The sequence below is a fragment of the Dama dama genome, chromosome X (assembly GCF_033118175.1).
Source record: "Dama dama isolate Ldn47 chromosome X, ASM3311817v1, whole genome shotgun sequence".
NCBI lineage: Eukaryota > Metazoa > Chordata > Mammalia > Artiodactyla > Cervidae > Dama > Dama dama.
The window spans coordinates 15,079,474-15,105,127 of record NC_083714.1 but is presented as its reverse complement, the minus strand read 5'-3'; the positions used below and the strand labels follow the sequence as shown (position 1 = coordinate 15,105,127).

Below are 25,654 nucleotides of genomic sequence, written 5' to 3'. Positions count from 1 at the left end.
TATATAATCAATAGCACACTCTTACAGGCTCTCTGATTCAGTCTGGTTCATTGTCTTTGAGCAGTTTTGAAAAGAGCAAAACTGCTTTCTAAATTGTAGGTCATTGATGGATATTCCAACTCTGTCATATCCAAAAGTTTTGATTGACTTCCCTCCTTTTTGTGGAAAAAAACAGTTTTGCCTTTATTTGCAAGTCAATTCCTTCATTCTTTAAACATGTATTCATTTTTATATTTGTTTGAGAGCCATGATTTTCCCTTTTTCTGAAAATTATGTTTCTCCCATTTTTAATTGGCATACAGTTTACATACCATAAAATTCATCCTTTTAAAGTATATGATACATTGTTTTTGATAAATTTTTAGTACATTTACAAAATGCAGCCATCATCACTAATTCCTGAACAATTAGCATATCTTTGAGATTCATCCAAGTTGTTGCAAGGATCAAGAGTTCATTCCTTTCTGCTGCTGCTAAGTCGCTTCAGTTGTGTCCGACTCTGTGCGACTCCACAGATGGCAGCCCACCAGGCTCCCCCATCCCTGGGATTTCCCAGGCAAGAGTACTGGAGTGGGTTGCCATTTCCTTCTCCAATGCCTGAAAGTGAAAAGTGAAAGTGAAGTCGGTCAGTTGTATCTGACTCTTTGTGACCCCATGGACTGCAGCCTACCAGGCTCCTCCATCCATGGAATTTTCCAGACAAGAATATTGGAGTGGGTTGCCATTGCCTTCTCCATCATTCCTTTCTATCACTGAGCAATACTCCACTATATAGATATACAGTTCATTTATCTATCACTTAGTGAAGAACATTTGCATTGTTTCTGGGTTTTGGAGATTATGAATAGAGCTGCTATAAACATTCATGCATAGGTTTTTTTTTCATGTATTGCTATTAAGTATTGTATTTCCATTTTATTTTTACCATCCCAAATTATTTTTTATTGTTATTGTTGGATTTTGTAACCAAGGCTGTTTAGACTTACACATAGATTCATTTATTTGTTCACTGTGGCAGATTATACTCTTCAAAGGTAGAGACACCGTATCTCTTACCCTACATACTCTTTTGCAGTGTGATCTTACCACTCCCCCATCAATAGGTAGAGTCTAATATTTCTCCCCTTGAGTCTGGGATTAGCCTCAGTGACCTGTAGTAATCAACAAAATGTGGAGGAAGTAACACTGTATGACTTCCAAGGCTAGGTCAGAGAAAGCCACACAATTTCCACCTGGATCTCTTGGAACACTCACTGTCTGGACTCTCCCATGGAGAGGCCATTTGTAGGTGCTATAGCTAACTATAATTTCCACTAAGCAGTATCTGAGTCATCCCAGTTCACGTGCTAGTCATGTGGGTGAAGAAGCCCCTAGATGCTTCCAGTCCTCAGGCCTCTGAGTCATCCCTAGCCATTCAAGACTTTCCACTTGAGGCCCCAGACATCATGAAGTAGAGATAAACCACTCTTGCTGCATACATGGATTTTTGTGTGAACAGAAGTTCTCATTTCTCTAGGGTAAATACCTAAGAGTGGGATGACTCAGTCATATGGTAAGTGAATGTTTAACTTTACAAGAAACTACCAAACTATTTTCTAGAGTGGCTGTACAGTTTCACATTCCCACTAAAAATATACAAGAGTTCCAGTTGCTTGAAATCTCATTGTGACTTTAATTTGCATTTTTCTAATGGAAAATTATGGACATTTTTTCATGTGCTTATTTGCATTTGTTATTGTTCAGTCAGTAAGTCACATCCAACTCTTTGCAACTCCATGGACTGCAGCATGCCAGGCTTCCCTTCCTTAAGTGTCTCCTGGAGTTTGCTCAAATTCATGTCCACTGAGTCAGTGATACTACCAACCATCTCATCCTCTGTCGCTCCCTTCTCCTTTTGCCTTCAATCTTTCCCAGCATCAGGGTCTTTTCCAATGAGTCAGTTCTTTGCATCAGGTATCTGCAGTATTGGAGCTTCAGCCTCAGCATCAGTCCTTCCAATGAATATTCGGAGTTGATTTCCTTTAGGATTGACTGGTTTGATCTCCTTAGTGTCCAAGGGACTCTCAAGAGTCTTCTCCAGCACCACAGTTTGAAAACATCAATTCTTTGGTGCTTAGCCTTCTTTATTGTCCAGCTCTCATGCCTGTACATGACTACTGGAAAAACCATAGCTTTGACTATACGGACCTTTGTCGACAAAGTGATGTTTCTGCTTTTTAATATGCTATTTGTTATAGCTTTCCTTCCAAGGGGCAAGGGTCTTAATTTCATGGCTGCAATTGCTGTCTGCAGTGATTTTGGAGCCCAAGAAAATAAAATCTGCTACCACTTTCCCTTTTTCCCCATCTATTTGCCATGAATTGATGGGACTGGATGCCATGATCTTTGTTTTTTTAATGTTCAGTTTCAAGTCAGCTTTTTCACTCTCCTCTTTCACCTTCATCCAGAGGCTCTTCAGTTCCTCTTCACTTTCTGCCATTAGAGTGGAATTATCTGCTTTTCTGCACATCCTTCAGTAAAATGTTTAAGAATTTTGCCATTTTTAATTGAGTGACTTTAAAAAAAATAAAATTTAATAATAGCCCATATCTCCCCTTCCCCTCAACATGACACTTATCTCTCAGTTTATTTTCCATTCAGTTTTCCTTTTTGATGTGTATTCACTGAGTTTTGAAAAATGCATGTGCCTCTGGAAACCAAATCCCTATGAAGTGATACAACATAGTCATCACTTTAGAGAGTTCCCTCATTTTCTTTCCAGTTATTCCCTGTTCCTAATTCCCCTCCTAATAATGAGTGTTCTAATATTTTTCCACCATGGATTTTGCCTGATATAAATGAAATCTTATTCTTTTGTGTAAGATGTCTTTTTTTAAGCTTTGACTGAAAAAAATAATTTTTATTTATTTATTTATTTTTGGCTGTGCTGGGTCTTCATTACTACATGGGCTTTTCTCTAGTTGTGGTGTGCAGGGACTACTCTCTAGTTGTGGTGTGCAGGCCTCTTACTGCAGTGGCTTCTCTTGTGGAGCACGGGCTCTAGGGCGAGTCACTTCAGTAGTTGCAGCTCTCAGGCTCTAGAGCACAGTTTCAGTAGTTGTGGTGAACAGGCTTAGTTGCTTCATGGCATGTGGGATCTTCCCAGATCAGATATCAAATCCATGTCTCCTGCATTGGCAGGCAGATTCTTTACCACTGAGCCATCAGTGAAGCCCAAGACTTTAATTTAATGTATTTCTGAAATTCATATATGTTGCTTGTATCAGTAGTTCCTTCCTTTTTATTGCTGAGTAGTATTTCATTTTGCAAATAGATCACAGTTAGCTAGTCCACTATTTCCTTGATGCACATCTGGTCTGTTTCAGTTTGGGCTAATAAAGCTTCTCTGAATAATCATATATGAGTTTTTTTGGATATATGTTTTTATTTATCTTGAATAAATACTGAATAATTGAATGGCTGGATCATAAGATATGTATATAGAAGTTTATAAGTAGCTGTCATATCTTTTTCCAAATGTGAAGAAATACTTCTTTTGTCCAAGATGCCTTAGGCATCTCTGACTCATGGGTTTCCCAGGAATAGAAGTGCCCTTTGTTGTGGAAATTGTGGAGGTGGAATGATTCCCACCCCCTTCCTGGATCAGAATTGATTCAAGGATATAAGTGCCTCTTCTAGCAGCTCTGCTCTCACAGCTGTCAGCCTTGGTCAGGGGGAGGCAGGGAGGTTTAATTATAATGCTTCTGACAGTTTCTGAGCACAGAGCCCAGTGCCTGCTGCACCAACAGCTGAGCTCAGCCAGAAGCTGCCATGCTGAAAACTCACCTCTCAGTATCAGGCTGTTCATCAGTACGCCTGCCTAATGGTCCAAGAATTTCACATCTCCACATGCTCATTGCTCGTCAGGTGCAGGTTTCAGGCACACTCCAGCTCCAGAGGCTTGCATCAGTTTCCTCATATTACCACTGAGTTAGTTGCAGCTCATGATACAGTCCAGCAGAGCCCAATCCTCCAAAGAATGAAATCTTTAAACACACTCCATGTTCTCAGAGTCCATAACATTTGCACATACATCTACTGACAGGCTCTGCTCATGTCCCTCTGGGATCCATTTTATGACTTCTGACTTCTTTTTTCTGTGGCTGATAAGGAGAGCAAGGTCACCAAGATGCTTTGGGAGGGAAGGCACTCTTGTTTTTCCCCTTTTGAAATGCTCTTTACTTCCTCCCATAGCACTTCAGCAGTGCCTCTTTTATGACACTGAACACATTCTTCCCTGTGTTGTCGCTGTTTGAGGTCATTTGTTTATTTAATACCCACCTAGTTCTAGAAAGTATTTTAGGTGATTTGTAAGAATAAATTGAATGCAAATAGATACTGTAAATTAAAAGTGGAATGAAAGACAAATGAGGGTGGGGACATAAAATGGATTCAGGAATGCTATTTTTGTATACTTTTTAGCCCTCCTTATGAATGTGAGTGCCCTAATGTTTTATTCATCTTTGTATTTCTAACAAGGCTTGATCCATTTTTTTTAAATAGTTTTATCGAGATATTTACATACCATAAAATCCACCCATTTATTTGTAAACTTCAATGTTTTTAGTATATTCACAGTTGTGCAATCATCATCATAATCCATTTTAGAAAATTTTCATCACCCCATAAAGAAACCCCAAACTCATTACCAGTAAATCCCATTTTCCCCTATTCCTACTCCTGGTAACCATTAATCTGTCTCTAAGGATTTGCCTATTTTGGGTATATTATATAAATGGACAAGTACAATATATGTCCTTTTGTGTCTTTATTCACTTGTCATAATATTTTCATAGTTCATCCATGTTGTTTCATGTATCAGTATTTATCTTCTTCTTATGGCTGCATAATATTCCATCACATAGATGTAGCATATTTTGTTTATCCATTCATCTGTTGATGGGCATTTATTATATTTCCACCTTTTGGCTATTATGAATAATGCTGCTGTGAACATTTGTGTGCAAGTTTTTCTGTGCACATATGTTTTCATTTCTATTGAGTATATACCTAGGAGTTTAATTGCTGGATCATATGGTAACTCTGTGTTTAGTCATTTGAGGAATTGCCAGACTATTTTCCATGTTGGCTATACCATTTTATATTCCCATCAGCAGGGCATAATGATTCCAATTTCTGTACATTCTCTTTTAAAAATTTTTATTGACGTATAGTTGATTTGCAATGTGTTAGTTTCAGGTGTATGGCAAAGTGCTTTAGTTACATACATATATATTCTTTTTCGGATTCTTTTCCATTATAGGTTATTAATTTCTCTACATTCTTGCCAACATTTTTCATTATCTGCCTTTATGATTCTTCTCTCCTAGTGGGTATGAAGTAGTATCTCATTTGTTGTTTTTTTTAATAATGCTTGTTTATTTATTCATTTATGTGGCTGCACCAAGTCTTAGTTGCAGCATGCAGGATCTTCAATTTTTGTTGTGGCACGTGGGATTCTTTGGTTGTGGCATGTGGGATCTAGTTCCCTGACCTGGGATTGAACTGGGGCTCCCTGCCTTGGGAGTATGGAGTCTTAGCCACTTGACCACCAGGGAAGTCCTATATCTCATTTGTTTTTGATTTGCATTTCCCTAAAAACTAATGATGTTAAGCATCTTTTTCATGTGATTATTGGCCTTTTGTGTATCTTACTTGGAGATATGTCTCTCATAGCCTTTTCTATTTTTACTTGATTATTTGTTTCTTAATTTTTGAGTTGCTAGAGTTCTTTGTATATTCTACATACAAATTCCTTGTCAGCTATATGATTTGCCAAATATTTCCTCCTGTTTTGTGGGTTGTCTTTTCACATTCTTGATGGTATCATTTGAAGCACAAGTATTTTTAATTTTGTTGAGATCCAGTGTATTTTTTTGTCATTTCTGCTTTTGATGTTGTGTGTAAGAAGGTCTGACTTAACCCAAGGTCAGGGAGATTTACCAGCTCTTTCTTGTACAGATATGCACATGTTTATTTACAACAAGAGCTACCATTTGTTGAACACTTGCTTTGAGCTTGATATTATGCCAAGCACTGTCAAGAGGGTATTTATGTCAATAACAGCAACAATAGCTAACTTTATTGAGTTCGTATATGAATGATCTTATTTAATCCTCACAACAAATCTATGAGGTAAATATGATTATATCTGTTTTACAGATAGAGAAACTGAAGATCAAAAACATTATCTGCACGTGATGCTTAGAAATGCCATAGCCATCTTCTGAGGCATTGATGTCAAACTGTGAGCAACATAAGGGAAATATGGAAAGAACAAGCTATTGATACATAATGAGTTAAAACCAAATAACATCAACCACAACATTAATAGCTGACATTTATTGAGCACTTGACAAGAGTTATCTCATTTAACAGTCACAATAGTTCTTTGAGGAAAAAATATATGATGACAATCCCACTATGAGGTTCAGAAATGTTAAATACTTTAGCAAATCTTATTGGTAACTTCCACTTTTTCCTCACTAATAGAACTCCAGGGTCTTTTTTTAACCTTCCTTTGTGTAGCCATGATGGTGGTGGAGGGCACTGAACTCTTTCTTATCCAGAGGAAGTGAATTATAATTAATTGAAGCCAATCAGTGGTCTCATTCCTCTTGTCAGTAGTAAGTTTCTACATGGAAATGGGATTAATCCTGGAGATGGGACCTGAAGGGATGTCTGCTGAGGAGCTTCTAAGAGAAATTTTTCACTGAGAATAAAAAGCAAGGGATCTTCCACTTCATCTTTGTCTTCTTGTCATGTCACCCCTCATCGTATAACACAGAGCCTGGTGCATTAAAGAAACTCAGTAAAAATTCTGTGGAATTAAACTCTTGAGTATTCTATTGTAGGTCCATTTTTTTTCTTATTTCACTTTGATCCATACAAGGATATTTTAGTCCATAAATTATCCCAGAGACTGGCTATAGATGAGCAAGTTTTCTAGTTGTTTCCTGGGACTTAAATTAGGCCAGTGACCACAGGCACCATCACTCATCTAAACTTCTGGAAAAACTACGTAAGGATTCAGAATCCCTTTGTTGATGTATCCCTTTGCTGATGTTTTGCTCAGTTCAAGCAAAATTTATAGGTAACACCTTTCACTGACCTTACACTTGTCAATTTTTTTTCCCAGATGGAGATAGGTTATACCTCATATTTTAAAATTAATTTTAATCACTTATATAATTAAATATGTATTATTTATGTAATACATAAATGATTAACCTTTATTTCTTTAACATCATTACTTTACATGAATTATTTTTCTGTTTGCTTAAGTATATTCTGTAATAATTCTTTCCAAGGGTTTCTGGGGGTGGTAAGTTTTCTGGGTTCTTATATGTCCAAAACACCTTTATTCCTCCCTCCCACTTGTATAATAGTTTGTATGGGCATTAAATCCTAGGTTCAACATTATTTTCACTCAGTGGTTTGAAGACATGGCTCCATTGCTGTCCTGCAATCTGATGTGGCTAATGGAAAGTCTGATGTCAAACCTATCCTTGTTCATTGTGGATGGTCTTTATTTTCTCTTTGAAAAATTTCAGTATTTTCATGTTACCCTCTATGCGCTAAGATTTCTCTGTGGTGTGTCCAGGTTTAGAATACTTTTTAAAAAATTACTATTCTCTTTTTCAAAAGAGGTTATCATCCTTGGCACTTACAGGGTCCTTACAATCTGAGGATTTGTGACTTCAATTCTAGGGAGTTGTTTGTTTATTTGCTTTGCCATTTAATCTGCAAATATTGATTCCCATGCATTCTCTCCATTTTTACTCAGTGGAACTCCCTTTAGACAAATGCAGAAATTTCTTGATTTGTTTATATTTCATGCCTCTCACTTTTTCTTTACTACTTTTTTTTTTTTTTGCAAATTCCCATTGGCTATTTATTTTACATATGGTAATGTAAGTTTCCATGTTACTCTTTCCATTTATCTCACCCTCTTCCCCCCTTCTCCTCATGTCTATAAGTCTATTCTCATGTCTGTTTCTCCATTACTGCCCTGTAAATAAATTCTTCAGCAGCATTTTTCTAGATTCTGTATATATGCATTAGAATACAATATTTATCTTTCTCTTTCTGACTTACTTCACTCTGTATAATAGGTTCTAGGTTCACCCACCTCATTAGAACTGACTCAAATGCATTCCTTTTTATAGCTGAGTAATATTCCATTGTGTATATGTACCACAACTTCTTTATCCATTCATCTGTCAATGGACATCTAGGTTGCTTCCATGTTCTAGCTTTTGTAAATAGTGCTGCAATGAACAATGGGTTACATGTGTCTTTTTCAATTTTGGTTTCCTCAGGGTATATGCCTTGGAGTGGGATTGCTGGGTCATATGGTGCTTTTATTTTTAGTTTTTTAATGAATCTCCATACCATCTTCCATAGTGGTTGTATCAATTTACATTTCCACAAACAGAGCAAAAGTATTCCCTTTTCTCCACACCCTCTCCAGCATTTATTGTTTGTAGACTTTTTGATGAGGGCCATTCTGACTGGTGTGAGGTGATATCTCACTGTAGTTTTGATTTGCATTTCTCTAATAATGAGTGATGTTGAGCATCTTTCCATGTGTTTGTTGGCCATCTGTATGTCTTCTTTGGAGAAATGACTGTTTAGGTCTTTTTCCCACTTTTTGATTGGATTGTTTGTTTTTCTGACATTGAATTGTATGAACTGCTTGTATATTTTGGAAATTAATCCTTTGTCAGTTGTTTCATTTGCTGTTATTTTCTCCCATTCTAGGGGTTGTCTTTTCACCTTTCTTATAACTTCCTTCCCAACCCAGGGATCAAACCCAAATCTTCTGAAAATCTCCTGAACTGTAGGTGAATTCTTTCCCATTGAGCCAGCAGGGAAAGCATAAAACAGGTGCTGAAGGGCTCTTAATAGTCACAAATTTGACAGGGCTTTAAATGACACCTGCCCTCAAGAAATGTCTTGGGGTACATCATCAGGAAAGAATACCAAACAGGGCCAAGTTTTAAGAAGTCAGTTTCAAGAGGTAAATTGTACTCACAAGGTATAAAATAATAAAAGTACATGGAAAGATACTCCACATCAATAATTATTAAATCAGTGTGAATCAAAACTATAATAAGGTATCACCTCACAAGGGTCACAATGGCCATCATTGAAAAGATCTACAAAGAATAAAGATAAAATAAATAAATAAAATAAAAACCTGCACAGAATGTATGGAAAACAAAATCCTACAATCTCGGTGGGAATGTAAATAGTGAAGCCACTATGGAAAACAGCATGGAGGTTCCAAGAAATACAAGACATAGAGGTATCACATGATCCTGCAATCCCATTCATGGGCTTAGGTCTAGAGAAAATCACTCTTCAAAATGACACATGTGTAACAGAAATAAAAACAAAAGTAAACAAATGGGACCTGATTAAAATCTTTACTACTTTTCATCCTCCTATCCTTTAATATTATGCTCTGGGTAAATGCCTCAGTCCAATTTTCTAGATCTATGATTTAATTTCTGTTTGCATCCATGACAAATCTTAGTTTGGTCCACTTATTAGCTTTACCTATGTTATTTATTTTTAAAAAGCTCTTATTTTTCATATTTACCTATTATTATTCATAATTACTTGTTCTTTCATAGATGTAGTATCTTTTCTGTATCATTCTGAGGTTATTATTTTATACTGATGTTCTGAGGACTCTACTTATCTAATGAAAGTCCTGTCATTTGTTGAGCACATTATCTCTATTTAATGGCATTGCTTTATTTAAATGTTAGGTGATTCTCTTATTATATGCTTCTCTCACTAAGATGTTTCCTATTCTTTGTGACCTCATGGACTGTAGCCAGTTAGGCTCCTCTGTCCATGAGATTCTCCAGGCAAGAATACTGGAGTGCGTTGCCATTTCCTTCTCCAGGGAATCTTTCCAACCCAGGGATCGAACTCACGTTTCTTGCATTCTGTAGTTGAGATTTTTCTTAGACTGTCTGTTCCTTCCATTTATATAACCTGTTTTAGAGAATAGAGGGAAAATATCTATCTGCTGTTTTCGATCAAAGTGGGTGTTGTGGAGAACATGACATAATAAGGGTGCCTTGATGAATCTGTGTACCTCTCTATTTCTCATTAATACTCTCATTTATTTTGCCATTGCCTATCACCCATGATACTAGACTATCCCACTGTCCTAACTCCCATACTCATTGCTTTCACTTGAAGACAAATCTCTCTGTTACTGCTTGCTGGTCCATCTGGTTGGAAAAGTGATGGAGAAGAGTTTCCTGGCTTTTCTTCCTGGTATACTGAGTAGTTGCCTCTAAGACCACTCTTTTGCCGTAGGTTTTATCGTTTGACATGGAGAACTCCTGAGGTACTTTTACTACCTATAAGAATACTCTCCACTGCTCTCCTATGTATGTCCTGAACTGTGGCTTCCTTCTTTAACCAAAACATCTTCTAAGGTGTTCCTCAGTTTTTGGCCCACCAAGAATGATTTCAAGCATGACTATGTATTGAGTTGTTTTTCTGTTGTGTCAGGTAGAATAGAGCAAGTGAAGAAACTGTAAATAGCAGTGGTTCAAGGAAGATATGAGATTATTTCTTTATCCCTGTTTTATAAATAGACTCCACCAACTTGCTCAATGTCACATAACTAATAAACTGTGGAACTGGGGTCTGAACCCAGATGTGACTCCAAAGTCTACCTTGTTAGGTTCTTTCCTCTATACCAGTGGTGCTCAACTTTGGCTGTATATTAGAATCACCAAGGTAGCTTTAAAACGTACTAATGCTTCAAAACTACACCAGATCAATTAAATCATAGTGAAGAGTATTTTGTAAAATTTTCTAACATACTTCTTTTTTTGCATAAATACGCTATATATTCCTCTGCCAAATATTTTCCTGATTACCTGATTGCTAACACACTGCTTAAGTTTTACTTGCCTGTGTACTTTTGGCAAAAACCACTATGATATTGTAAAGTAATTAGCCTCCAACTAATAAAAATAAATGGGAAAAAAAAGAAAAGAAAATCAGTAGAAAAAAAAAAAATAAATAAATACCATCCTAAAAAAAAAGAAAGAAAATTATTTTGAAGAAATATGGAAAATTACCTTAGTTCATATTTGATTCAAATTTTTAAAAAATCATTAAGAAATACAGCAAGGCATGCAAAATTATACAGACTCTGAAAAATGAGACACAGAAATACAGAACAGACTTTTGAACTTTGTGGGAGAATGTGAGGGTGGGATATTTCAAAAGAACAGCATGTATACTATCTATGGTGAAACAGATCACCAGCCCAGGTGGGATACACGAGACAAGTGCTCCGGCCTGGTGCAGTGGGAAGACCCAGAGGAATCGGGTGGAGAGGGAGGTGGGAGGGGGGATCGGGATTGGGAATACATGTAAATCCATGGCTGATTCATATCAATGTATGGCAAAACCCACTGGAAAAAAAAAATAATAATAATTAAAAAATGAAAAATCAATCTATGTAATCAATCATGTTAACAGACTACAGAAGAAAAATCACACAATCAAATTGATGGATGTAGAAAACCCATCTGACAAATTCAACACCCATTCATGACTTAATAAAAAGAAACACCACAGAAAACTCTAGGAATACACAAACTTACTCAGCCTGATACAGTACATCTACCAAAAAACAAACAAAATCTCATAGCTAATATCACATTTAACAATAAAGACTAAATGTTTTCCAGCTAAGATCACTAACAAGTCAAGAATGCCCATTCTCACCATTGCTATTCAATATAGAACTAGAAGCTTTGCTTAAAGCAAAATGTGGAAATAAATGGCATTCCGATTGGAAAGGAATAAAGCCATCTCTGTTTGCAGATGGGGCTTTCCGGGTGGCTCAGTGGTAAAGAACCCGCCTGCCAATTCAGGAAACACAGGTTCGATCCTTGGGTCGGGAAGATCCCCTGGAGAAGGAAATGGCAATCTGCTCCAGTATTGTTGCCTGGGAAATCCCCTGGAGAGAGAAGCCTGGCGGGCTACAGTCCATGGGGTCACAAAAGGGTCAGGCATGACTCAGCGACTAAAACAACAGCAACAATTTGCTGATGACATGATGATCGATGTAGACAATCCCAGGATAAGTATAAAAAACTTTTGAAACTAGTAAGTGAATTCAGCATAGTTGCCAAATACAAGATCAATTGTATTTCTAGGTAGTAACAATGAACATGTGGAAAACAACACTTTAAATACAATATTATTTACAATGTTTAAAAAAAGAAATATTTAGGTGTAAATCCATCAAAACACATATAGGACATGTATGCTGAAAATTACTAAACACTGAGGAAAGAAATTAAAGATCTGAATAAGTAGAGAGACTTACCACATACATGGATTAGAAGATTCAATATAGTAAACATGTCAGTTTTCTTCAAATTGGTATATAGGCTTACTGCAAACCCTATCAAAAATTATCAGCAAGAATTTTCATACATATAAGCAAGATTATTTTAAAATTTGTATGGAAATGTAAATGACTTAGAGTGGCCAAAACAATTTTGAAAAAGAATAGAATAGGAAATCAGTCTACCTGATTTCAAGACTTTTTTTTATAGCTACAGTAATCAAGACTGTTTGATATTGGAGGATGGATAGATACCTAAATCCATGGGCTAGAATAGAGAACACAGAAATAAACTTACAAAAATATACTCAGTTCACTTTCAACAAAGGTGGAAAAGTAATTCAATGGAGGATCTTCTCAACAAATGGTGCTGGAACAATTGCATATCCATAGACAAAAAATATGAACTATAATCTAAACCTCATACCTGACACAAAAAATTAACTCAATGTGCATCACATGTATAAATATAAAATGCACATCTTTAAACTTTTAGAATATGACATAGGAGAAAACTTCAGGACCTAGGCTTCATGAAGAGACATAATACCAAAAGCACAAACCATAAAAACCATGAACAAATTTTAAAAATTTTTTTAAAATTTTGCTTAACAGAGAATGAAAAGACAAGCTGACTAAGAGAAAGCATTTGCAAACCCACATATGTGACAAAGGATTCAGATCTAGATTATATAATAAACTCTCAAAACTCAACGTTAAAAAAAGCAAGCAATTCAATTAGAAAAAGGGCAAAAGGCACAAAGGATTATATCACTGAAGAAGCAAATAAGTATGTGAAAACATGTTCAACACCACTATATATTGCTGCTGCTGCTGCTGCTAAGTCGCGTCAGTCGTGTCCGACTCTGTGCGACCCCATAGACGGCAGCCCACCAGGCTCCACCGTCCCTGGGATTCTCCAGGCAAGAACACTGGAGTGGGTTGCCATTTCCTTCTCCAGTGTATGAAAGTGAAAAGTGAAAGTGAAGTCTCTCAGTCGTGTCCGACTCTTCGCGACCCCAGGGACTGCAGCCTACCGGGCTCCTCCATCCATGGGATTTTCCAGGCAAGAGTACTGGAGTGGGGTGCCATTGCCTTCTCCACCATTATATATTCAGTTCAGTTCAGTCGCTCAGTCGTGTCTGACTCTTTGCGACCCCATGAATCGCAGCACGCCAGGCCTCCCTGTCCATCACCAGCTCCCGGAGTTTACTCAAACTCATGCCCATGGAGTCGGTGATGTCATCCAGCCATCTCATCCTCTGTCGTCCCCTTCTCCCGCCCCCAATCCCTCCCAGCATCAGGGTCTTTTCCAGTGAGTCAACTCGTCGCATGAGGTGGCCAAAGTACTGGAGTTTCAGCTTCAGCATCAGTATATATTAGGGGAATGCAAATTTAAAACACAACGTGATATCATTACACATCTGTTAGAATAGCTAAAATAAAAATACCAAATGCTGGTGAAAATGCAGAAAAACTGCATCTCTCATATATTGCTGGTGGGTATATGAAATATTAAACCACTCTGGAAAACAGTCTGGCAGTTTCTTATATTAATAAGAAATTAACTGGGCTTCCCTTGTGGCTCAGCTAGTGAAGAATCCGCCTGCAATGTGGGAGACCAGGGTTCGATCCCTCAGTTGGGAAGATCCCCTGGAGAAAGGAAAGGCTACCCACTCCACTGTTTTGGCCTGGAGAATTCTATGGATTGTATAATCCACGGGGTCACTAAGAATCAGACACGACTGAGCGACTTAAACTTTCACTCTTTATATTAATAAAATGAAGCATATAATTTTCAAATGACACAGCAGTTATACTTCTGGGCATTTAGTTTCCAGATAATAAGATCTTATGGCTGCAAAGAAACCTGTGCATCACTGCTTACACTTAACATTCATTTATTCTATTTCACTGTATGTAGCATTCCGTGTATGAATAACCGCTAATCAAATTAGTAAGCTGATGATAGGCATCTGGGTTGTTTTCACTTTTCAACATTTCAATAATGCTTTTTTGAATATCTTTGTACCTCTCTCCTTGAACACATGTGTGAGAATTTCCCTAGGATGGATATCTAGAAATGGAAACTCTGGATTATAGGTTGATATATATTATCTAACTATACTAGCTACTACCAAAAACGTTTCTCAAAAATTGTACTAATTTATGTTTATTCCAACATAAATGAGAATTCCAGGTGCTTTATGTCTTTGCCTATACTTTGTTAGTGGCTTCCTTGGTTGCTCAGTCGGTGAAGAGTCCACCTGCAATGCGGGAGACCTGGGTTCAATCCCGGGGTTAGGAAGATCCCCTGCAGAAGGAAATGGCAACCTACTCCAGTATTCTTGCCTGGAGAATTCCGTGAACAGAGGAGCCTGGTGAGCTACAGTCCATGGGGTCACAAAGAGTTGGACATGACTAAGTGACTAAATTTCACCTTCACTTTTTCACTTTAAAAATTTCCATCAATCTAATGGTTGTTAAAGATGCAATTTCTATTTTAACTTGGATTTCCCTAGTTATGTGTATGGTTTACCTGTTCATTGGCCACTAGGGTTTCCTGTTTTGTGAATGACCTGTGCATATCTTTATTTTTTTCTACTGAAGTTTTACCTTTTCTAATTGATATGATATAAAATATAAAATCAGGACATTAATCCTATGTCAGTTACATAAGATTCATACATATCTTTTTCTCAGTCTGTTACTTATGTTTTAATGTTTTAATGCCATCTTTTGCTTTCAGAAGCTTTAATTTTCATATAATCAAATTTACCAATATTTTCCTATAAGATTTCTGCTTTTTGCATATTGGTTAACAAAATCTTTCTGTCACAAGGAACTAAAGATAATCTCCAACATTTTATTCTAATAATTTTCAAGCCCTCTTCTTTATATTCACATCTTTAAAACATCTGGAGTTCATTTTTATGTATGGCATGAAGTGGGGATCTAATTTAATTTTTTTCCATACAAAAGTTAATTGTCCCAATATCATCTATTGAATACTCTTTGCTTTCTTTACTCTGTCCAATTAAACAAATACCCAAACTTACTTTGTGCTAATCATTGTTCTAGGCACTTTGCTTAAGTATTAAAAATAAACAAAATATTACTATTAACATTATAAATTATATTTCATTAAAGCTGTTAGAATATGCTTGCCCTGTGGAGCTTATATTCTACTTTGGGTAGATCTATAATAAGCATAATAAATAGGTATATTACATACTATGTTGGAAGATGATAAGAAAAAACAGAGCAGGGTAAAAGAAGTTGGAGTGCTGGGTTGGGAGGAAGGTTGTCACTTTAAACTGGATGATCTGGGTTGGTCTTGTTGAGAAGTTGATATTTGGGAGTTGATATTTCACTTGAAAGTTGATATTTCACTTTAAAGAAGTGAAAGAGGTGTCATGTGAATATTTGGGGCATAATAAAAGATATTTAACTGATATTTGTGAATTTCACAAAAGTTCCTGTTGAAGTTTCTACTGGAGCTTTTCACACACATTTTATATATATATATATATATATGATTTTCAAGCCATATATATATATATAACTTTGGGGAGTATTGACACCCTTACATCATTGCATCTTGCCATTCATGAGCATGGTCTAGCTCTATATTTATTCATAGCTTCTGTTATGTTCTTTAATAGTATTATGATTATCTCAATAAAGATCTTACACATATTTGTTGGCTTTATTACTACGTACTTCATAATTTTTGGTCCCTATAAAATGTTTGTATATATTTCCAACCTCACTTCCTGTTTGCCCATCCCACTCTACCCTAGATGGGTGTTCCTGATAGGTAATTGTGTTTCTGATAGGCAATGTAAACTGATGATGGTGTGTGTGTGTGTGTGTGTGTGTGTGTGTGATGGATGATGGTCTTATTTCCTGACCCTGATCCTAAAGCTGAGTTTGATTAACCCAGACCACAGCCCTTCTCCTTCATGATTTTTGCAAGATACATATTCTTGTCCTGTCTTCTCAGTGAATCTTCAAGTTCTTCAGGGGCAGTGGACTGATGTTTTCTACTCTGCAGCTTTCACGTGGTACTGGGCAGGCACATTGAACTTACTCAAAAGGTCTTACTGGGATATTTCCCACAATGGGGTTGCTGCACTTTCTCTTCATTCTCTTCACTCCAGTGAACCCTCAGTCATGACTCTCCCTTGATCTTCAGAGTTGTCTTCCATACAGAAAGATGCACTTTCCCCCCTGGACTCGTGCCTGAGACATTCTTTTCTGCCAGTGTTCCTTCTCCTCTGAGGAAGTGAGACAAAAAGTTTTGATTGGTAGCTGAGAATTCTTTGAGAAGAATTATGTTGGTGAAATAATCTAGTCCTGTCTTTGTAAAAGGTTGTCCCATAGAACATAAGTCTATTGAATGCTCTGGGAGAAAAAAAAAAAAGATCCTGAATTAAAAAAAAAAAAAAAGGCAGGATGCCCTTAATACTAAACTGCCTTCTTGGAGCCTGTGTGTGTGCTCAGTTATGTCCAACTCTTTGAGACCGTATGGACTGTAGCCCGTTGGGCTCCTCAGTCCATGGGATTCTCCAGGCAAGAATACTGGAGTGGGTTGCCCATGCCCTCCTCCAGGGGATCTTCCCAACCCAGGGATCGAACTTGCATTTCCTGCACTGGCAGGCAGAGTCTTTGCTGCTGAGCCATTGGGGAAGCTCCCTTCTTAGAGACTTGTACCATATTTTAAGTATATTAAAGGCCCTGAGATGTTTATGATAAAGAAAACGAATTTCATTTAGCCCACCACTTTTCAAACATATATGACCAAGGAACCTTTTTTCTGTTCTTAAAGAACACCTATTAACATCCACATACCTCACACTGGGAAACACTGATCTCATTTACTCTTTGCTCTCTGGTATACATAAAGCAAACAAAGTCATCTATCCTAGACTGTCTTCTAAAGACATTTTTCTTCCACACTAGTGTTTAAAAGTTTAGACCATGAGGAAATTTTCTCTAAGATCTATTCCAAATCCTTTATGTTTGTTTTAGTATCCCATCCATTCTTATATCTTCACAAGAAATAAAATTATTTTGAATTCTGATGCAAAATCAATTGTTGTGTATTTACAGAATGCTTACTATGTGAAATAAAACAATTTTTAAGACATTGGCCTTGCTGGACAAGGAAGTTAAAGCCATTGGTTAGAATTTCCATATTTTTCTGCTTCTATTCCTTGATATTTTTCTGCCCTTGACCTGAATAACCCTGTTTTTCCAAGAGGTGGCCACAATGTAAGGCAGAAACAGATGGAAGAAAACAGGGATGCTGTCCCCTGAGGTACTTATTTAGAAACCAGGAGAACAGCAGCAAAGTGTTAGGAGGACTTGACTGGGCAGGTGTCACACTTGATGTTGACCACCCAACTAAGATAGATTGCTTAGGCTTTGCTGAGCTAGTACCTTCCAGAGAAGAAAAATTATATTTTTTTATCCCACTTTAAGGCAGCTTACAGTAAAACACGTGCATAGCAAGAGCTTAATTATAAGTCATCTAACATTGTATCTAGAAAGGAGGGTTAATTACACTAAGAATCAGACAGAAGATCAGTCCTGAGCACACGATTATCTCTGAGCCTCCTGGAAGCCTAGCAGAAATGGAACAATGATAATTCAAGGCTGCTGCATATTAATGCATGTAGCCTCAGTTGAAGATGGTAACCCACCCCCACTGGAGTTTCTCACTTTTCTATTCTTGTCTTATAGTCAGCCTGATTTCTTGAATTCAATATGGATGTTTCCTGGCTTTGTATAACATATTTGATATAAAGAAGCCAATTAGTAACAAATAGGCAGTTTGAAGAGAGAGCTATTAATACTTATCTTGTAGCCATCGGACTAGGCTCACTTCACACAGAAAGGTCTCTGGGTTAGACTGGAACTCTGAAACTCTCTGTAGATCTCATTAACAAAACTATTCCACCAAGCTAAAAGGTCTTTGAGATCCATCTTCAACTTCATCCTCCATGAAATTCTGGAATGATTTTCCCTTGTCTTGTCCCTTTTCTACTGCTTCTTAGTCTACTCCACTAACCTCATTTCAAAACAACTAGCTGTTGGATGCATGAACTAAAATGCCATAAAGAATTCACATCTTTGATTGTTATTCTGTCAAGAAGGTTAAATGAAGAGAGCTACAATTTCTAAGAAGGTTGGTTCCTCTGCCTGAATCTGGCCCCCAGGCAGATTAGACCAACGTTTTGGCCAAGTGAAATTGCCAATTGCCTAAAAGAAAAGACTAGCACGTTGCTCATTAGGGCATTCTGAACTTGCCTGTGCAATCTTTTTGCTACCCTGCAATTTCCAGTTGGTTATAAATGAAACCTTCCTAGCTGTTAATGCAGCCTGTGAATTGAAAAAAAAAAAAGCATGTAATTAATCAAAGGAGGTTGGGGGGATTCACTAAGCCTGAGTAAAGGGGAGAAGCTGGACAAGGCACTAGGACCTAGAAGGCATCTATCCACCCTGGCAGGAATTTCTTGCTTGGAGCTCAGACAACAAAGGCATAGAGAGATTGGTTTTCTTTCTCTCAGCATCTCCACCCAACCAGCAGAAAACCGGTGAGTGGGGCTTTGGAGTGATTTTCAGGGAGAATGTAAGAGATGTCAAACGGAAAAAGCACAAGGCAAAGTGCGCGCTCTCTCCCTCTCTCTCAGTGTGTCCTCTCTCTCTTTCTTTCTCTTCTCTCCTCTTTTTTGCCTTATTCTATTGGATTTTTTCCCTAAGCCTCTACCTGGGATTTTCCATTGGAAAAGTGAGTTTGATGTTCTTTTGTTTTCACTGTGATATTGATTTTAGAATAATACCACCCCAGATTCTAAAGCAAAACCCAGTGTTGCTGGCATGCCTGGGGAAATGCTTGCTACTTGTTTTGAGGAGGTGGGGTCTCTTACACTGCAGGTTGTCTGACAGAGACAATGCTGAGCTCAGCACAGGTCATGGTGACATTGGAAGAAAAGAGGGACCGAGCCTGGCAAACCTGCTAGGCACCAGTCCCGCTTTATTGCCTGTCCTCCTGGTCCCCTGCAAATATCTCAATGTGGCAGTGTGTAGCAGCTGAGCCCGGCATGCTTTGTGAGTCCTTTTATCCCCATCTGTGCAATGCATGTTAATAGTTTGTTTCCTAGGCTGTCACTACCTTTGCTAGCATTTGGGGCTTCTTTTGTATTTGGTTTCATATTGCGATTTCCTTTCTTTCTTTCATTCTTTCAGCAGAAAGGGGGAAAGTAAATCTGACAGATGACCATCTTTTGCCTCAGCTAACACACCTAGGCAATAGACAAATTTGGGGTGTGCTGCCTGCTGTGAGGGTGAAATGCCCCTTCATTTAGTGTAGAAACCCAGAACAATGGAAGGTGTGCTTGCTTCTAAAGGTCCCATATGCTGTTCAGGGACTCATTTGGGAATCTTTACACAATTAAAATATTCCATTAAGAGGTGGGGCTGCATCGTTGATGGGGGGTAGAGCACCTAGAGAAAGCGGGGGGCTGGGGGGGGTGGTGGGAGGAAGGATTTTGTGGCCAAATGGTCCAGGGCTAAACCAGAACAAATAACTTGTTAAATAACTGATTTTTGTAATCCTTTTTTTTTCCAGCTTATTTCTTATGAATGTCGGATAGCTGCACCAGCTTGGTGGGGAAGGGGTTTGATGAATAGCACAAAGACTGGCTGTTCCCTAGAGGCTGTGGCTTTAAAGGAGAATCCTACTTTATTCTAGGGGGGAGGGGATGCACACATTAAAGTAGGAAAGGGGGCTTGGAATAAAATTAAAACACTATCCTTATAATTATCTCACTGAAATGCAAAGATCACTTCCTGAGCTAGAGATGCTAACCTTGGCTAGGTCCTTCTGTTCCCTTCAAGGGGAATTTTGTCAGGCTATGGATTCATTTACAACCGTTAGTCATGTGGGCATGTGTGAGGAAACAGATGCCAGTTTTAATGTATTTACCCCGAAGTTACAATTTGATAAGAGCCACTGTCAGTAAGTCCCAGGATTTCAAGCGATTTCAAAATCCCTCCCTCTCCTCTCTTTGGAACAGTGCCCAAAGTGCCTCCCTCCGCATCTCTCGCCCCCACCCCCACAACCACCAGCACCCCTCCAGCCCCTCCCTCTTCTCTATTAAGATCAATATTCCTGCAGGTCAGGGGCAAGCAGCAGATGGGTCACGGGCTTTTTTCAACCAGTTCTTTTCACAAGCAGCAGATTGCAGATCTGGATCTGGCTAATATTTGAATTCCTTTCTTTTTTCCCCCCTCCTCGCCCCTTTTCTTTGCTTCCTTTCATCCCCCTCTGCCTCCCCGCTTTTCTCCAACACTCAGGTCTCTGAGGTTCCACCAAAATATGGAACTTGATTTTGGACATTTTGACGAAAGAGATAAGACATCCAGGAACATGAGAGGCTCGCGGATGAACGGGCTACCTAGCCCCACTCACAGCGCCCATTGTAGCTTCTACCGAACCCGAACCTTGCAGGCACTGAGCAACGAGAAGAAAGCCAAGAAGGTACGTTTCTACCGCAATGGGGACCGCTACTTCAAGGGGATTGTGTACGCTGTGTCCTCTGACCGTTTTCGCAGCTTCGACGCCTTGCTGGCTGACCTGACACGATCTCTGTCTGACAACATCAACCTGCCTCAGGGAGTGCGCTACATTTACACCATTGATGGATCCCGGAAAATTGGAAGCATGGATGAACTGGAGGAAGGTAATTCGAGGAGTGGGTGGTGGCCCTTAGTGGGAGGGGTTATTGTTAGTTATGCTTCCATTTCTTGGCTTTGATGAAAAGAAATTGGGAACTCTGTTTGTTAAAACATGAGGGTGATGCTGAGACTTCTGATTCTGCAGGCATAATCAGAATCATTAGCCGTTACCCTCCGTGGGCTTCATTCTCGGCTGGGGTTGAAGTGTGACTGACTACGAGGATGCATTGTGTTGATCTCCCAGGGTATACAAAGAAAAATCTGAATTATATCATTTACTCTAGAATTTGTTCATTGTCAACTCTAAAGAGCACTATTGAGGTAGACCATAAAATCCTTGGAGGTATAAAATGAGGAAGGAGGTTTGGTTGGGTTAAGAGAGAGAAAACATTGTATACTTATATCCTTTGAACTGCTGAGAGACTCTTTGTGAATGGCAACTCATGGAAACGTGCACCCTAAAAGCTGGACTTCCTGAACATATTCACAAAGGATTATACTTTTAGGTAAGTGGTCACTGCTCAGCTGTTGCTTCTAAAAAGCCCACTTCAGGGTGTGTCCCTCAGGCTGAGGTCATTGAGAGAAATACCAAAGAAAGCTGTAGGTATGTCTGGTATTTTAATAAACATTATTCCTATTAGACTAGGAACTGACTCGCTATACCCAAATCTGTATTTAAACAGATTTCTAGATTTTGGTTCTGCAACTGAATTTTATGACAAGATTGCTGAAAATCCTGACAACCTGTGCACCCAACTCAAAAATAGGGAAAACTCCAGCTCTTGCCAAAACTTGCTCAGCCGTGAAGTCTTTTTCATGATCATGTAGATAAATAGATCTGGGGACATGTTCTTAATATTTCACTTTATCAAATCAAGTATATTGAGGATGCCTCCCCACCCCACTTTTTCATGGGTGTAATATGTGTAATTGGTTTAACCTGACAATACTTTAAAGGACAGCTTCAGGAGTCCTTCAAGAGTCCTTGTGATAATGAAAACGTTCCCCCCACCAAACTTCTTCCCATTCTCCAACCCTCCCTCCTCATTCTTTCCATTCCCCCGAGCAAAGATGAGTTTAGAACAGGCAGATCTCTAGAGAAGCCAAATTCTGAAACAGCTGGCAGGGAAGGAGAAACAGCACATTAAAGGACTTGATAGGCAGTGCCCCACCTCTGATTCACTGCTTCTAGGTTTCTTGTATTCCTAAACAAAGGAGCATGAGGACTTCCCTTGTACAAGAGCACATTTTCGCAAGGAGCTGATGTTTCTCAAGTCAGGTCAAGTGATTTGGGGCCAGTTACTTCTAAAAGCCAGTGCCCATATGGCTGCCAGATCTGGGTCTCAGGGCTCAAGTCTGAGGTTTTCCTCCAAGAGGACCTTCAGAAACAAGGCTGATGGGGCTTGATTATTTGACCAGGTGCTTGAGGGCCAGGAAGAGGTTAATCCTAGGCTTCTGAACATTGAAAGATTGGCCATCCTAGCAAATATCGTAAAAGAAAGGAGAGTCAGGGCAAACTTGAAGGACTAGAAGCTGGATCCAGGGAGCTGTCCAACAGAGTAATTGATAGGGCGTGTGTCTTTTGTCACTGTAAAATCCACATCTCAGTCAACTGGGGTTGGGGGGGTGGTGTTTTCTCTGTAATAATTTTCATAAACAAAGCACCTGAATCACCAGTATGTCCACATTTCTTCTAGCTGCTATCTTTTAAAGACCACCATAGATGCTCAGGCAGAATTCTGAATCAAGTGCCATTGTATTTGGAGCAAGGCTTACAGTGTTCTTGTGTCTGATGTGAGAGATATCATGCACAGGTTTCTCTCTTCCTCCAATACATTTTTTAACATGTCTTGCTCAAAGAGTGGCCCTTGGTATTGATTTTCCTTCCTGGATTTCTGTGTGCGTGTGTGTGTGTGTGTGTGTATACACACGTGCATACATATATGTGTATTGTGGTGTGCGTTGTGATAATCTTAGCTGAATATATGTAATAAATACAATTTTGAAGACTGCATCTTTCTTTTCTCCTGATCCTTTTGAGTTCTGCTAGATTGGACTCCTCTCATTTACCACTCTTGGGTGCAGTAGTAGTACTTCCTGGTGAATTTCTGGTGAGTGTGCAAGAGTTTGAATTTATTCAGTGTGACTAAGGCTCATTTGCATTTATTCACATGTCACTTACAGTCACAGTCTGCTGTGGCCCTCAATGCCCTCTCAGTCCTGAGTACTGCGATTCAGCCAAGGAAATTCTAGGGTATTCCTGGGATAGCACTGAGAAGTGTGACCAATTTTCCATCACCATTGTGCCAGATGGGAAAAGGCACAGATATGAAGAGGATAAAGAAAAGGGGTCTCTGGGACTTCCCTAGTGGTCCAGTGGTTGGTACTTTGTGCTTCCATTGCAGGGACCAGGGGTTCAATCCCTGGTGGGGGAACTAAGATCCCACATGCTGCATGATACAACCAAAAAAAGGGGGGGGCAGCAGTTGTTTTCGCTCCTATTTTTTTGTCCTTTTGCAACTACTCATGTAGTAATGGAGGATAAGAATCTTTTACTGTGTTCACCTTTGGAAAAGGTTGAATGAATGATTAAAACAAATAGTTTACACATTGCTTTACAAGAGACTTCAAATTGAAAAGTTTGGAAAGATTCCTGGGGGAGGAGTCAGATTCATTGGGTTCTTGTCTTAGAGGCAGAAGATTATAACAGGAAAATAAATATTTAGAATCAGATTTGATTCAAATCCAAGCTCTGCCACCTGCTAGCTTGTGTGAACTTGGGGAAACCATTTAGGCCCCCCGAGTCTCAGCTGTTCATCTATAAAGTGGGCGTAACTGCTTTGAGGGTTAAATGAGACAATGAATATAAATTGTTTAGTATTCTGCCTGGCACATTAGCAGTACTCAATAAAGGGTTGTAGTTTAGTCACTCAGTCGTGTCTGACTCTTTGTGAACCCATGGACTATAGCCTGCCAGGATCCTCTGTCCGTGGGATTCTCTGGGCAAGAATACTGGGGTGGTTTGCCATTTCCTTCTCCAGCGGATCTTCCTGACCCAGGGATTGAAACCAGCTCTCCTGCCTTGGCAGGCAGGTTCTTTACCACTAGCGCCACCTGAAAATTCCAATAATGGTAGATGTTACTATAGAGTTGGCATAAAAGTTTTAGTTTTTCATAAGATGGTACTGAAAAACTCGAACGATCTTTTTGGCCAGCCCAATATTTGAGCCATCCTAGTTTATAGCTGGTTAAGCTACATGACTATAGATTTCTTCTTATCATCACTGTGACTAACCCAGATTTATTAGGGCTTAGTTTGCATACTGTAAAATTCACCAACTGAATTAAATGATTTTTAGAAAATTTACCAAGTGGTGAAACCATCATCATAATCTGATTTTATCCCATTTTCATCATCTCCAAAAGAAACACTGTACCAATTAGTAGTCACTGCCCACTTGCTGTATTCTCTTCAGCCCTAGATGACTACTTATCTGCCTATGTCTCTACAGATCTGCTGAGTCTGGATATTTTATAGAAATTGAAATCATATACTATGTGGTCTTTTATGACTGGCTTCTTTCACTTAGAAAATGTTTTCAAGGTTTGTATGGACAGAGAAGCCTGGTGGGCTATAGTCCATGGGGTTGCAAAGAGTTGGACAGGACTGAGCAACTAACACTTAACTAACTTATACCATGTATCAATATTTCACTCCTTTTTTTAAAATTTTACTTTTTTGCATGCACTGGGTGACATGTGGGATCTAATTCCTTGACCAGGGATTGAACCCAAGCCTTCTGCCTTGAAAGCACAGAATCTTAACCACTAGACTGTTAGGGAAGTCTCCATTCTTTTTTTTAAAGAATAATATTTTATTATATGTATAGAACACACTTTGTTATATCTATTGTAATATTCTTATCTGTAAAATGAGACTAGTAACACCTGCCTTCTGTATCTATTAGAGTGATTGTGAGGATAAAATTAGATAGATATGGAAACACATTGACAAGGTAAAGCTGCAGCTCCAAGAGACTATTATTGTTCATGATATAATAGTAATAATAATAATGCTAGTGAGAGGTTGGAATAGCCAGTGGCTCGCAAACCTGCCTGCTTTTCAGAATCCTTTAGGGCTTTGGAAAAATATCAATTCCTGGGCCACACCTAGAAATTGACTCAGAATCTCCAGCATGTGTTTTTACAGATTTCCCCAAGTGAACTGTACAAGCAGTTGAACTTGCGAAAGTACTAGAATAAATGATCTTGATGGTCCCCTTTAGCTACCTACAATAATGGGTATTCCTGGGAATGCAGAAATCTTTTTGTTTTTTGACTTGTTTATCTTAAAGAAATAATGGAGCATAGAACATACTATGTTTCCAAATGGGCACATTATAAAATATTTAGCCTAAATAAAATGAAATGGAAACCAATTGGTTAATAATCACTATGGCCTTGTGGCAC

The 25,654-nt window shown here is 38.6% G+C and overlaps 1 protein-coding gene across 1 annotated transcript in view; it reads left to right on the top strand.

Moving 5' to 3' along the window:
* Window positions 1-25,654, top strand: part of DCX (doublecortin) — a 389,065-nt gene that overhangs the window by 253,746 nt on the left and 109,665 nt on the right. Inside the window, exons 1-2 of the mRNA XM_061137073.1 lie at window positions 19,010-19,041; window positions 20,804-21,189. Coding sequence (XP_060993056.1) covers window positions 20,826-21,189 — 364 coding nt within the window. The 5' untranslated portion in view covers window positions 19,010-19,041; window positions 20,804-20,825. Of the gene's footprint in view, window positions 19,042-20,803; window positions 21,190-25,654 lie in introns of the transcript that reaches the window.